This window comes from Nyctereutes procyonoides, unplaced genomic scaffold, assembly GCF_905146905.1.
Source record: "Nyctereutes procyonoides isolate TBG_1078 unplaced genomic scaffold, NYPRO_anot_genome, whole genome shotgun sequence".
In the NCBI taxonomy this organism is placed as follows: domain Eukaryota; kingdom Metazoa; phylum Chordata; class Mammalia; order Carnivora; family Canidae; genus Nyctereutes; species Nyctereutes procyonoides.
Window position 1 is genome coordinate 59663946 of NW_026575047.1, and position 15746 is coordinate 59679691.

At 37.8% G+C, this 15746-nt stretch overlaps 1 protein-coding gene across 5 annotated transcripts in view; it reads right to left on the reverse strand.

Annotated features, from left to right (window-relative positions):
• The window catches only part of OCA2 (OCA2 melanosomal transmembrane protein), a 389085-nt gene that overhangs the window by 212982 nt on the left and 160357 nt on the right, over positions 1-15746 (reverse strand). For all 5 annotated transcript variants that reach the window (XM_055326878.1, XM_055326881.1, XM_055326880.1 and 2 more), the window contains 2 exons: positions 15130-15187; positions 12111-12219 (listed from right to left, as the gene is read on the reverse strand). In XM_055326878.1, coding sequence (XP_055182853.1) covers positions 12111-12219; positions 15130-15187 — 167 coding nt within the window. The remainder of the gene's footprint in view (positions 1-12110; positions 12220-15129; positions 15188-15746) is intronic.

Below are 15746 nucleotides of genomic sequence, written 5' to 3' on the forward strand. Positions count from 1 at the left end.
ATTTTTTACTTTCTGAGGAATCTCCATATGGTTTCCAGAGTGGCTGCACCAGTTTGCATTCCCACCAACAGTGTAAGAAGTTTTTTCTTCATATCCTCGCCAAAACCTGTGGTTTCTTGTGTTGTTGATTTTGCCATTCTAATAGGCGTGAGGTGATATCTCATTGTAATTTTGCTTTGCATTTCCCTGATGGTAAGTGATGACGTGCATCTTTTCATGTGTTTGTTGACCATCCACAGGTCTTTGAAATAATGTCTGTTCATGTCTTCTGCCCATATTTTATTTGGATTATTTATTTGGGGATATTAAGTTGTATAGTTCTTTATAGATTTTGGATACTAACCCTTTATCAGATGTGTCATTTGCAAATATCTTTTTCCATCCCATGGGTTGTCTTTTAGTTTTGTTGATTGTTTCCTTTGCAGTGCAGAGGCTTTTTATTTTGAAGTAGCCTGAATTTTTTTTTTTGTTTCCCTCGCCTCAGGAGGCATATCTAAAAAGAAGTTTCTATGACCAATGCCAAAGAAGTTACTGCCTATAGGATTTTGATGGCTTCAGGTCTCACATTTAGTTAGGTCTTTAATCCATGGTGAATTTCTTTGGGGGGATGGTGTAAGAAAGGGGCCAGTTACATTCTTCTGCATATTGCTGTCCAGTTTTACCAAACCATTTGTTGAAGAAACTGTATTTTTCCCATTGGATATTCTTTCTGCTTTCTTGAAGATTAATTGACCATATAATTGTGGGTCTATCTCTGGGTTTTCTATTCTGTTCTGATGATCTATGTGTCTATCTTTGTGCCAGTACCATACTGTTTCAATTACTATAGCTTTGTAATGTAACTTGAAATCTGGAATTGTGATACCTCCAGCTTTGCTTTTCTTTTTCAAGGTTATTTTGGCTATTTTGGTATCTTTTGTGGTTCCATACAAATTTCAGGATTCTTTGTTCTAGTTCTTTGAAAAATGCTGCTGGTATTTTGGTAAGGATTGCATTAAATGTGTAGATTGCCTTGGGTAGTATAGAAAATGCAACAATGTTTGTTTTTCCAGTCATGAGCATGAAATATCATTCCATTAGTATCCTTTTCAATTTCTCTCATCAATGTCATAGTTTTCAGAGTACAGGTCTTTCACCTTTAGGTTTATTCTTAGGTGTCTTATAGTTTTTGGTGCAATTATAAATGGTATTCATTCCTTGATTTCTCTTTCTGCTGCGTCATTTGTATAAAAAAGTGCAACAGATTTCTGTACACTGACTTTGTATCATTCAATTTTACTGAATTTGTTTATAAGTTCTAGTATTATTTTGGTGTTTTTTTATATATATAGTATGATGTCATCTGCACATAGTGATAGTCTTACTTTTCCTTACTAACTTGGATGCCTATTTATTTATTTATTTATTTAGTCTGCTGTAGTTAGGACTCATAATACTATGTTGAATTAAACTGGTGAAAATGGACATCCTTGTGTTGTTCCTGATCATTAAGGAAAAGCTCTCAGTTTTCCTCCATGAAGGATGATGTTAGCTGTGGGTGTTTCATATATGGCCTTCATTATGCTGGGGTATGTTTCCTCTAACTCTACTTTGTTGAGGGTTTTTTTTTTTTATCATGAATGGATGTTTGTACTTTGTCAAATACTTTTTCTGCATCTATTGGAATGATCATATAGTTCTTATCCTTTCTCTTATTGACAAGATGTATCACATTGATTGATTTGCAAATATTCAACTTCCCTTGCAACTCAGAATGAATCTCACTTGATTCTGGTGAAAGATTTTTTATTAATGTATTGTTGAATTTGGTTTGCTAGTATTTTGTTAAGAGTTTTTGCATCTATGTTCTCATGGATATTGGCCTGTAGTTCTCTTTTTTCGTCGTGTCTTTATCCGGTTTTGGTGTCAACATAATGCTGGCCTCATAGAATGAATTTGGAAGTTTTCCTTTCTTTTCTATTTTTTGGAATAGTTTAAGAAGAATAGGTATTAACTCTTCTTTAAATATTTGGTAGAATTCACATGTAAAGCCATCTGGCCCTGGACTTTTGTTTGTTGGAAGTTTGTTTTTCTATTACTGACTATTTTCTATTTCTTCCTGTTTCAGTTTTAGTAGTTTGCATGTTTCTAGGAATTTATCCATTTCTTCAAGGTAGTCTAATTTGTTGGTATGTAGTTTTTATAATATTCTCTTAGGATTATTTGTATTTCTGTGGTGTTGGTTGATATTTTTCCTCTCTTGTTTGTGATTTTATTTGAGTCCTTCCTATTTTTTTTCTTGGTAAGTCTGGCTAGAAGTATATAATTTTTGTTGATTTTTCAAAGAATCAGCTCCTCATTTCATTGATCTGTTCTCTTTGACTTTTTGGTTTCTATATTATTTCTTTCTGCTCTAATCTTTGTTATTTCCTTCCTTCTCCTGACTTTAGGTTTTGTTGTTCTTTCTCTACTCCTTTAGGTGCAAGGGTAGGTTGTTTGATATTTTTCTTGCTTATTGAGGTGGACCAGTATTGCTGTAAAGTTTCCTCTTAGAACCACTTTCACTGCATCCCAGAAGTTTTGGACTGTTGTGTTTTCATTTCCATTTGCTTCTATGTACTGTTTTATTTCTTGTTTGATTTCCTGGTTGACCTATTCATTGTTTAGCAGTATGCTATTTAATGCCTATGTATTTGTGGTCTTTCCAGGTTTTTTTCTCTTGGTTGACTTCTAGTTTCATAGCATTATGGTCAGAAAAGACACATGGCGTGATTTTTATTTTCTTGAATTTGTTGAGGTTTATTTTGTGGGCTAATATGTGATCTGTTCTGGAAAATATTCCATGTATCCTTGAAAGGAATGTGTATTCTACTGTTTTAGGATGGAATATTCTAAATGTCTGTTAAATCCATCTGGTCAAGTGTGTCATTTAAAGCCATTTTTCCTTGTTGATTTTCTCTTTAGATGATCTTCCCACTGATGTAAGTGGGTTACTACTACTATTGTATTATTATCAATTCGCTTCTTTATGTTTGTTATTAAATGTTTTATGTATTTGGGTGCATAAATATTTACAATTGTTATATCTTCTTGTTGGATTGCCCCCTTTATTATTACATAGTGTTCTTCTTTGTCTCATTACAGTTTTTGTTTTAAAGTCTACTCTACAGATGCCTGGGTGGCTCAGTGGTTGAGCATCTGCCTTTGGCTCAGGTCATGATTCCGAGTCCTGCATCAGGCTCCCTAGAGGGAGCCTGCTTCTCCCTCTGCCTATGTCTCTGCCTCTATCCGTGTGTCTCTCATGAAAAAATAAATAAAATATTTTTAAAAATATAAAGTCTACTTTGCCTAATATATGTATTGCTATTGAGCTTTCTTTTGACATTTCTTTTGCACAATATAAGTTTCCATCCTCTTACTCTCAATCTGCAGGTGTCTTTAGGTTTCAAATGGGTCTCTTGTAGACAGCATGTAGATGGCTCTTATTTATCTATTCTCTCACCCTATGTCTTTTGATTGAGCATTTAGTCCACTTACACTCAGAATAATTACTGATAGAAATGTATTTAGTGCCATTTTATTATTTGTTTTGTGGTTATTTCTGAAAGATTTTCTTATTCTTTATTGTCTTTCCCTTTCTCATGGTTTACTGATTTTCTTTAGTGATATATTTGGGTTTCTTTCTCTTTATTCTTTTCATATTTATTAGTGGTTTTTGATTTGTGGTTACCATTAGGATTGTATATTAACCTCTTTTACAAATAGCAGTCTATATTAAGTTGATGGTCGTTTTAAGCTTGAATTCATTGTTTACTCCTCTCTTCCCCACATTTTAGGTATATGTCATCATATTTTACATCCTTTCAATTTATGAGTTCCTTGGCTGATTTTTTAATAGAAATATTCACTTTTTTACTGCTTTTGTGTCTCCTATCTTTATATTGCTACTTGTGTTCTCTCCTTTCCACTCAAAGAGTCCCCTTTAATATTTCTTGCACGGCTGGTTTAGTGGTCATGAACTCCTGTAGCTCTTGTTTATCTGGAGACCATTCTATTATTCCCAGTGATAGCTTTGCTGGATTGAGTATTAATTACTGCAGCCTTTTCCTATTCAGCACTTTGAATATATCATGCTACTCCCTTCTGGCTTGCAATGTTTCTGTTAAAAATCTCCTGCTACCCTTCTACAGTTTCCCTTGTAAGTTAGTGACTTCTTTTGTCTCACTGCTTTTAAGTTTTCTTTATCATTATATTTTGCCTATTTAATTACGGTATGTTTTGCTGTGATTTCGTTGGGAGTTCTCTGTGCTCCTGGATCTGGATATCTGTTTCCTTCCCCAGATTAGGGAGGTTTTCGGCTATTATTTCTTCAAATACATTTTCTGCCCACTTTTCTCTCTCTTCTTCTTCTGGGAATCTATTATACAAATGTTATTGCATTCGATGAAGTCACTGAGTTCTCTAAGTCTATTCTTATTTTGCATAATTCTTTTTTTTAAGATTTTATTTATTTATTCATGAGAGACACAGAGAAAGGAGAGGCAGAGACGCAGGCAGAGGCAGTCGCAGGGTCCATGCAGGGAGCCTGATGGACTTGATCCCAGGACTCCAGGATCATGCCCTGGGCCAACGGCAGGCGCTAAACAGCTGAGCCACCCAGGGATCCCATATTTTGCATAATTCTTATATCTCCCTTTTGTTCAGCTTGATTACTTTCCATTACTTTGTCTTCTAGGTAACTAATTTGTTCCTCTACTTCTTCCAGCCTGCTGTTTTTCCATCAAATTCTTATTTTGATTATCGTGCCTTTTATCTCTATGTTATTCCTTATCTCTGTGTTAAAAGAGTCTCACTGATGTCTTCCACTTTTTTCTCAAGTCCAGGGAGTATATTATTATTGCTTTAAATTCTCTCATGCATGTTATGTAGATCTGTTTCACTTAGATTTTTGCCCAAGGCCTTGTCCTATTCTTTCATTTGGGATAAATTTCTCTGTCTCATTTTGTGTAACTCTGTGTCTGCTGTGTGCTAAGAAAGCCAGCTGTGTCTCCTGCTCTTGAAAATAGTACTTTATGAAGAAGAGGTCCTGGGGTCCCTAAAGTGGTATGTTCCCTGTTCACCAGGACCTGACACTTAAGGAGAGAATCCTATGTGTGTTACTTACCCTGTGCTGTTGTGCCTAGAGTCACTTTTACTTTCAGTGTGGTCATCTGCACCGACTCTCTGACTTGTGAGCTCTGCTTGTTTTCTGTGGTATTAGTGATACCACCTGGCAGGCCAGCTCTGAGGAGGTGTGCCTGTCAGAGAACTTGGTAACAGGGCAGAAGTATAGCAAAGTATTCACTAGTCCACTACTCCTACCCTGTATCCCTCGAAGCACTATGAAAGCAGGGCTTCATGCCAGGCTGCCAGAGGCACGAGGCTGGGCACAGCTGGGCCTAGCACTTGAGGGTGACTGGCTGTGTGCAATTGGGTGCGCAGTGTGGTGGATGGGTGGTGGCAGCTATGTACCTGGCTGCTGAGTGCAGCATGCATGCAAATGTGGCTGGCGTGTGTGATTGATCACTGTGTGCTATGTTGCTAGGGGTACACAGCTGGGTGCTCCATGCAAGGGTGCCTAGGATGTCATGATTCAGTGGCTGGGGGCACATGGCTGAGTGTGGCATGTAAGGGCAGCTGGAGGTGCATGACTAGGTGCAGTGTAGGGTAGTGGTAGGGGCATTTGACTGGACACCACTGAGGATGTACATGGTACCCTGGAGAAGCTATGTACCAAGTCTGATTGTGGAGCATGTGCAGCTTTAACAAAATTTGCCCTGAACCCAGGGCCAAGACTAGTAGGCTTGGAGTAAGTTAGTCCTCAGGAGAACTCATGCATGTGGTACGCTGCTAGAGGGTTAGTTAGCAAGTATCTGTGCACCTGGGGCTGTCACAGGGTGGCTCTGCATTTATACTACAGACTGGGGGAGGAAAATAGTGCTTGCCAGTTCCCTTGCTTTCAAAGAAGTCCCCCAACATACTCCAAAATTAGTATGAACAGGTCTCCTGTTTTCCCCCAGCATTGTATAAAGTATCATTTTCATGTTGCCTCTCCACATAGGCTACTGTCTCTTTAAGGAAGAAACCCAGCTATCTCTCACCCTCCAGCTTACCCTGTGATGACTCAGCAAACTTTTAAAGCTCCAGGCTCCAAGTACCACTGGTTTTATAAACTCACAGAATTTAGCCCTTCTGATTTTTAAGCCAAACCACATGGGGATTAATCTTCCTCATGTAAACAACACACTCTTTAAATCGATGGGTCAAAGAAGAAATCATAATAAAATTAGACAATACTTGAAATGAATGGAAATGAAAACACAAAACAAAAATTTTGGATGCATCACAGTAGCACTAAGAAGGAAACTTATAGCTGTAAACACCTTCATTCAAAAAGAAGAAAGATCTCAGGTGGATAATCTAATCTTCCATTTTAAGAGTGGGGGGTGGGGGGAAGAGCAAACTAAGCCTAAAGCAAGCAGAAGGAAGGAAACAAAGACGAAAATGATAGTAAATGAAACAAAGAATCAAAAGATAATAGAGATAGTCAGCAACCAAAAGAGCAACAAAATTGACAAGCATTTAGCAGACTGAGCAAGAAAAGTAGGGACATTACCAGAGAACTTAAATGAGTTTAAAAAGATTATAACATACAGGCAAACCTCATTTTATTGCACTTCACTTGATTGCATTTTGCAGACACTGTTTTTTAGAAATTGAAGTTATGTGGCAACCTGCATCCAGCAAGTCTAACAGCACCATTTTTTCCAACATTACTTGCTCACTTCATGTCCCTGTGTCACTTAATGTAATTTTCACAATATTTCAAGTGTTTAAATTATTATTTAAAAAAATTATTATTATATTTGTTATAATAATCTGTGACCAGTGATCATGACCCATGAAAAGGTCAAATGATGGTTGACATTTTTAGCAATATTTTTAAATTAAAGTATGTACACTTTTTTTTAGACATAGTGCTATTGCACACTTAATAGACCACAGTGTAAACATAATTTTATACACACTGGGAAACCAAAAAAATTCATTTACCTTACTTTATTGTGATATTTGCTTTATTGCAGTGGTTTGGAACTAAACCCACAATATCTCTGAGGTATGCCTGTAATGTTATGGAAAAAAATTTTAATTAGATAACCTAGATAGAGTGGACAAATTTCTAGAAAGACACAAATTACTGAAACTGGCTGAAGAAGAAATAAAACATCTGAATATATCTATTTGATTAAAGAGATTGAATTATTCATTATAAGATAAATAAGTACAGGATATAATGTACAACATGAAGCTATAGCTACACTGCTGTATGGGATATACAAAAATTGTAGAAAGCAAATTCTAAGAGTTCTCATCACAGGAGAAATTTTCTTCCTTTATTTTTTTCTTCTTTCTTTTGTTTTTATTGTACCTACATGAGAAAATAAATTTTAGCAGGACATACTGTAGTAATCTTTTCACAATACACATAAATCAAACTATCATTCTGTATGCCTTAAACTTATACAGCAATGTATCAATTATTCTTTAATAAAACTGTTGGATAAAGTTTTTTTTTTAAAAAAAGATCCCTCCCTCACACCATATATAAAAATAATGGATCGTAACCTAAATGGAAGATCCAAAATTATAAAACTCTAGAAGAAAGCAGAAGTACATAACTTTATGATGTTGGATTAAGCAATGGTTTGTTAGATATAACCCTAAAAGCACAAGTAACAAAAGAAAGAAATAGATAAATTGGACTTCGTCAAAATAAAAACTTTTGTGCTTCAAAGGAAACCATCAAGAAAGCAAAAAGAAAATCCACAGAATAAAAGAAAATGTTTACTAATCATATATCTGATGAGTGACTAGGGTCCAGACTATCTGAAGAACTTTATAATTCAACAACAACCAAAAGACAAGCCAGTTTAAAAATGGGTAAAGTATTTTAAGACATTTCTCCAGAGAAGATACACAAATGGCCACAAGCACATGAAAAGATGCTCAACAACATTAGCCATTAACCATCTCATTAACATAATTAGGCACTACTTCACACCCTGAAGAATAGATATAATCAAAAAGATAGACAATAACAAGTGTTGGTGAGGATGTGGAGAAATTGGAACCCTCATCCAATGATCTCAGGAATACAAAATTAAAGGTGCTGGGAGAACAGTCTATTGGTTCCTCAAAAAGTTAAAGCTATATATATATATGTGCAAGTTTGCATTCCATAGTGAGGAACGAGCCAATAGGTAAATGCTCCCCCTCTCCATGCAACTCCAGGACAGACCTGAGACATATTCCATACTTATTCTCAGACAACCCCATGGGATAGAGTTACCAGTGGCCCACATCAGTGGCCAGAGGATGATGTAGCCTTATTTTGGCTTTCTCTTTTCACTATTCCACTTCCATGTTTCCACAGTGTAGTGGTTATCACATTTCACTAGCACTACTCTGCCTCCCTATCTTTCACTTCTCTTCCCTGGAATTATACTTCCCAATGAAAGACCCACACACAAGCCTTTGCCCAGGCTTTGCTCTCTAAAGTACCCATGCTGAGTCAGCCATGTCTAAAATTCTCATAATTAAGTTAGAATCTATAAGAAGCAATAAGAAGTTTGTTCATGCATTCTGTACCCTGTATCTTGTATCTATTAACTGTAAGCAGTTACACAAGGCACTGAAGAGAGAAAAGTTTAGCAGACATGGACCATGCCCTGGAGTCTACCTGTGGCAAAGGAGGATACTTAAAGACAGAGACACAAACAAACCATTAGAATAACATGTGAGTTCTAGATCTAAGGCATGTAGAAGGTGCTTGGAATTCCAGGTAGGTATCTAACCATGTCCAATGCTGGCAAACATGTGGAGTAGTTGGAGCTCCCAAGCATTGCTATGGGAGCACAAGCTGCTATAGCCAGTCTGGAAAATGGTGCAGCAGTTTCTTTTAAAGCTAAAGATACACCTAGCACATGATACCTACCCACACGTAGGTAATTACCCAATAGAAGTGAAAACTTAAGTTCATGCAAAACCATGTACACAAATAATTAGACTAGGTCTTCTCACAATCACCAAAAACTGGAAACAATTCAAATGTCTTTCAATGGGTGATGGGATAAACAAAATGTATCCATACCATGGAAGACTACTCAGCAACAAAAAGAATGAACTATTGATATACAAAGCAACTTAGATGAATTTGAAAGGTTTTATGCTGTGTGAGAGAAGCCAATCCCAATTCCAAAAATTGCAAAAAATCTGATTTTATGTATTAGACCTCCTCTAAAAGACAAAACTATAGTGACAGAGAACATATCAGGATGTGCTGGGATTAAGGCAGGGGGCAACTATAAATGGGTAACACTGAAGTTTTTGGGGGTGATGAACCTGTTCTGTATTCCAATTGTAGTGATGGTTACACAAATCTGTATCTTTGTTAAAATTCATAAAATTTTGTACCAAAAGGAAAAGTCCATTTTTCTCTATGGTAACAAAAAATAAGAAAGAGAAGGAGAATGAGAATTAATGTTGTGTTTAGGTTATGATGTTTAAATGAAGGAATGTGTTATGATGCTATGTTTTGTTACATGGCATAATCTGATGTTATATGACACCATATGGTAATTATGTGATGTCACATTGTACACAGTGTTATATGACACCACTTTATCATATATCATGCTGTTTTATATAATGTCATGTGTTTCATGATGTTATATGACAGCATATAGTCATTATGCTCAACTTAAACAGCACATCACATTCAAAACAGCAAATCACCAAAGTTACATCTACTGACTGTAGCACTGGGAAAATCTTGCATCAGTTTTGCTCCTATTCCCATTAGCAGGGTTACTATAACTATAAGGAAACTATGCTCCACTTAAAATATGTGCTAATTGAACTTTTCTCCTCGTCAATTCAACTCTTTCATCATGATGAATGAAAATATATGGGTTATGTATTCCAGGATCCCCAGATAAAATCATTTCTTCACCAACCCTAACTGAAAATATGAGATTTAAAAGCTTCTTATTTAAGAAGCCCCTGGATCACAGATTTAACAACCATGCAAAGAGAGGTGCAACATCTTAGTAAAAAGCGTTCTCAGGCTAAAATAAAAAGTTTTGCAGTAATCAAGATTTTAAAAGTCCATATAAAGATGTGACTTTAAATTTTTAAAGTATTGTTATTTATACAGGGATTGCTGCCAAATGCTGACAAAATTGCGTGCAAACTCCCATATCTTTTAGTCTTTAAAATACACGCTATGTTCTTTTAAAGTGTGATCCCAAATAAAATTAGAAACAAAATATTCTGAAAATACCCAAAAGAATTATCTAATGGAACCCTTCTGCCCACAAACACCAGTTTTATTGTATTTTATTGTATTTGCTTAATTACCAGTGGTGACATCTCTTAAAGGTTTATAATGCTAAAATTACATTATGTCTGCAGTGTTATTCAAAATAATTACATTGTACAATAATTTCTAGATGTAATACACCAAATTTAATTAAAACTCATGACATTTTTAAAATGTAAAATGTAAAAGCATTGTAGCTTTTACAATGGCATTCTTTGGCATTCTTCTTTAATACATCAGGATTCTATGTGGATTGGCTCTCAGGTGTGGATAAAGAATACTTTTCATCTTAGAACTCAGCTCAGGCTGCCTGGCAAATTGGATTTGAGATTATTTAAGGAAATAAATTCTGAGAGGTTGTGAACACATGATATAAAGCTGGACACCCAGTCAAAAGCATGTATATCGTGTACTATGTATAAGACATTAGCAATGTGTCTTTCTACATATGACAGAAAAGGGAAATTAATCTACAATCTAATATACCTAATAGTAGCCTAGATCCAAAGGAGCAATGATGTGGTTGTGAATAACTGAAGCTTGCTCACATTATCCATCTATTTTACAAAGTGAAGAGGCTTTGCTTTCTATAGAAGTTATCTTCTTCAAATGTTGTAGTACATCAAATTTTTATAAAAAGATAGTTAACAGGGGAACCTGGGTGGCTCCATGGTTGAGCATCTGCCTCATGACCCCGGGGCCCTAGGATTGAGTCCCACATCAGGCTCCCACAGGGAGCCTACTTCTCCCTCTGCCTGTGTCTCTCATGAATAAATAAATAAAATCTTAAAAAAAAAGATAGTTAACATATCTTAACAGAGCTTCCTTTTGAGGGAAAACCATAAATCTTTTGGCTATAAAGAAAATACTCCTTGATAGGACTTCAAATTTACCTTTCTCATATAAACCTGTACATACATGTGAGGTGCATTTTGGGAATGATTTGGATTTTGTTTTGTTGTAATAGCACCAATATAGATAACTGCAAATCAGTAAGAAAAACCTAAAGAATGTGTAAAATACTGATGAAGAGTGGAGAAATGTCAGGGTCAAGAAGACATCTGGTGAGCTCAATCTGCGAGATAAGCATATCTCAGGTGGGGACAGGCCCTGCAACCTCAACACAGGGATTGAGAAAACAGAAAGTGAGAGCCATAGCACTGAGGAAGCAACAGAAGAGAAACCTAGGGAGAGGATGGAGAAGGGGTTCTGCGCTATGGGGAAAACAGATGCACCATGGGGGACAGACCTCTTGCACTCCTCTGGTTTGCTCAGTCCTTCATCTAAACCTCAAGTTGCACAAACTGCAGTACTGTGGCCTTGCTGATAGGACCTCTTGTCTCTTCTGGGGGTGCTTCTCAAGCAACAGTTTAAAGATCTGGTTATCAAGTATGAAAGAGATGATAATACCTACTCTACTTCATATTTCCTGTAGTGTTAAACCATGAAGGGGCTGAGAACCCCTGCACTGAGACACTAGGGGCTGGAGATGCATCTCTCTCTCTCTCTCTCTCTCTCTCTCTCTCTCTCTATTCCGGAAAATAAAAAGAGAGGTAGTGGATAAAAGTTTCCTTCTTTCATCAAAGGCTAGCCATACTCCACATCAGCCCTCCTCACCCATTTCTAGGAACAAACTTTGAAATCTTACCTTCCAGACTATGACAGCAATTGCAAAACCTATCAACATACGGTAACAAAAAATTAGACTCACCAAGATCAAGATGAACACCAGGGACAAATGAATTGAGAAAGAACATGAAGATAACAAATCCCAACACCATCAGGCATTTGGTGAGCAGAATCTTGTCTGATATCCTGTGCTGTGAGAGAGGAAAATGCAACTCATTTACTGGGTACTATCTTCTATTTCCTGCAATACGTCCATCATCCTACATAACTTGAATTACTACAAATTTCTCCTGAAGATTAAAAATATAACTTCTTGAACTTGAAGGAAGATGATAAGGTAATTCATTACAAGGAAGACTGTATAGATTTGGGATTACAGCATTCAAAACCTGTATTAAAAAATAAACACAATAAATTTAAAATATAGTATAGGAGTGCCTGGGTGGGTCACTCTGTTAAGCAACTATCTTCAGCTCAGGATCCTGGGATCAAGTCCCATGTGGCTCCCTGTTCAGAGGAGAGTCTGCTTCTCCCTTTCCCTCTGCTCCTTCTCCCTACCCATTCTCTCTCCCTCTGCTTCTCAAATAAGTGAATAAAATCTTTATATATATAAAACACCTGGCTAAATAGCTTCTCAACATGATGCAGAAAGTGCTCCCAGCCTCACCACAAGCAGTAGGTGAGATCTTGGCCAATCACTGAGGAAATAATATATGACTTCCAAGGATCTGGCCATGCATTTCCACAGGTGCTACATGCTCATATCCTTTTAATTCAACTATTCTATTACACAAATCCCTGCTCATGGTGGCACTGAGGTTAACATGTTCTTACAATAACATGACTCCCACTAAAGGTTCTTACTGTATCCTTTCATGTTCAGAGAGACCCTAAAAGGCACTTGGCAATGCCCTAATCACCAAAATGACATCCATTGGAAACTCAAAAGCTGTTCATGGCTAAGGGGAGGTGCCAGAGGGCTCTATAGTACCTTCATTAACCTCAGAGATGCAGACCTCGTTGCAGTGCATCTGAGCCACAGGGGCAAGATAGGGCAAGGTCTCCAGAGGCTGCTGGGCTCTGAGGCCACAGCTGTGTGGAGTTAGGGAAGGGAGCACAGTCCCAGAAAACCTGTACAGAAGGGCACTGAGTAATCCTGCCCCACCAATCAGGCCCCTATATGAATCGTACTCCACCACGTGAACTAACAACTGTGCCATGTCCTTTCTTAAACGTAGTCCCACTAGCACATCTGTCTGTCTACATCTGTGTCTATCTAGAATTAGATAGAAGTATAGATATGGGTATAAATATGGATATAGGGAGAGACAGAGACAGATACTTATGGGTATGCACATGGATAGAGATAGAGACAGAGTTAGAGATAGATGATACAGGTATAGTTATAGAGACAGAGAGACAGATGTGTGTATAGGTATATATAGATTTTTCTCTCTGGATTTCTCTGGTCATGCAGTTAGAGATGCTGCCATAAAAACCACAAGCATATTCCTCCAGTTTACACTGGCTCTGGCTGCAGCCCCCAGCACCCTGCTCACAGATCATGTGGGCCATCTCCTGAACATCTGTCCTCCTTCCTCACCTACTGCCTAAGCTTGTGGCTCAACTGGCCACAAGCCAATTCATCTTCCTCTTCCCACCTCCAAGGAAGGCCAATTTGCCAGATGAGTCTGTGATGGTGAATTAGGAAGAAAAGGGCATGGGCATCTCACCTCTTGTGAGGGGAAACACTACATAACTTCTGTGCAGCCATGTTAATCATAGAAAATGGGTATTTTCATGGGCAGTTCCAGAATTGGAAATGGACTGAGCAGGCAAGTCAAAGAACATTCTAGCATCACTTGCCTGGGATAAGTGGGAATGATCCAAAGTTTGTGCTTATCTGTTATTCTGGGTGTTTGTCAAATTTTCTCCTTTTGGCTACAGGAAGCTATCACAGTAAGAACTCTTACATATTATAAGCTCCTTGCTTGTCCATTCCACCTCTCCTCAATCCTTATCCACCAGGTATACGGAGAGGTACACAATCTCTTCCCTAACTCACAGCTAGCACTACACGGTCTAGCAAAGCAGGCAGTGTCTGCATAAGCCTGGGGTCCAGAAAAGTGTCATAGCTACACCCTTCTTTCCTAACCCTAACCATCTCGGAGATTGGGAAGACAGGCCCAAAGAACACATTACCCACCAGGACCTCATATCCAAATTTCCTTTAAAAAGGGACAAAATGGGGATCCCTGGGTGGCGCAGCGGTTTGGCGCCTGCCTTTGGCCCAGGGCGCGATCCTGGAGACCCGGGATCGAATCCCACATCGGGCTCCGGTGCATGGAGCCTGCTTCTCCCTCTGCCTATGTCTCTGCCTCTCTCTCTTTCTCTCTCTGTGACTATCATAAATAAATAAAAATTAAAAAAAATTTAAAAAGGGACAAAATGTTCTTACCATAATAAGAAAGTGGATACTCACCCTCTCCCTGCCCCCCAGGAAAGAAACTATCTGGATTCAAAAGTTCACAAAGATACAAATATCTCAAAGCAGATCTGGAGCAGAGTTTTCTCGGCTAGGAGTGGCTAGGAGAAGGGCACTATGTGTCCTCAGCTACACTAAGAAAGTCTGTGAAGGCAGGAAAATTAGCAATAGGACCCAAAAGTCAGAGTCCACCAGAAGGAGAACCATATGACAGAACACACACATACACTTCATCTCTGTCCCAAACACTTCTCCATCTCACACAGCATGCCTCACCTGAGTCAGCCTCCACAATCTCATCCACACAATGGGAACCACAAGACTTGCCTTTTAGGATCAAGGTCTTCAAGAGCCTGAGGCACCCAGCCAACTTTCTCTGCAGCCAAATTAACCTTAGGAAGGGCCATCCAATCTTAAAGGGCTAGAAAAATTTTGACTTTTCAATTTCTGACAAAGTAAGCCTACCATGTCAGGGAAATGATTTTCCCATTAACTATTAGAAATAACTTATGCCTTACATACAACTACAGGAATAAAAAGAGAAATTACTTTCAGTCTTAACTTTGTGTGAAACAAGAGGTAAATCAGAAACCCTTAAGAGAAGAAACCACAATACCTTTTTTTGTAGTTCCTGGATATTGGTCTCCCAATTTTTATCTTCCTGTGAGATTTGTCTAAAGGAGAAAAAGGCAGACTCATTATTTTCATAGTGATATAGGGCAGCAACCAGCAGCACATTTAGCATGGACCTCTGGCCCGGATACCACCCACTAAGTCACACCTGAAGTAGTCACGTAATGGTGCACACCGAGTCACAGAAGGTGACCAGTGGAGCTGGGTTTATGGATTGGGAAAGATACTCCATCTATATTTCCAAAGAAAAGTAACACAGGAAATGAATGGAATGTTAATGAGGTATGTGAAGGCATATGTATGTGTGAGCGTGAGTTCAGAGAACATCAGAAGAACACTGACCAAAATGTGAACAAAGGGAATAATGATACGCTACTTTTGTATATCTCTTCTTACTTTCTACTTTTCTACACTTTTTTTTTTCAAAATGAGGTCATGCTATATTTATAACTAAACTAATGGAAAAAAATAGTAAAAGAAATACCACTTGCTTTGGTGGTGATTTTTATCAATTAGAACAGTGGAGAATTTAATTTTAATGAGCACTAGCATGTCATAAGTATCAAAGGAGGCTGATCACACAGCCAGAACATACCCTAA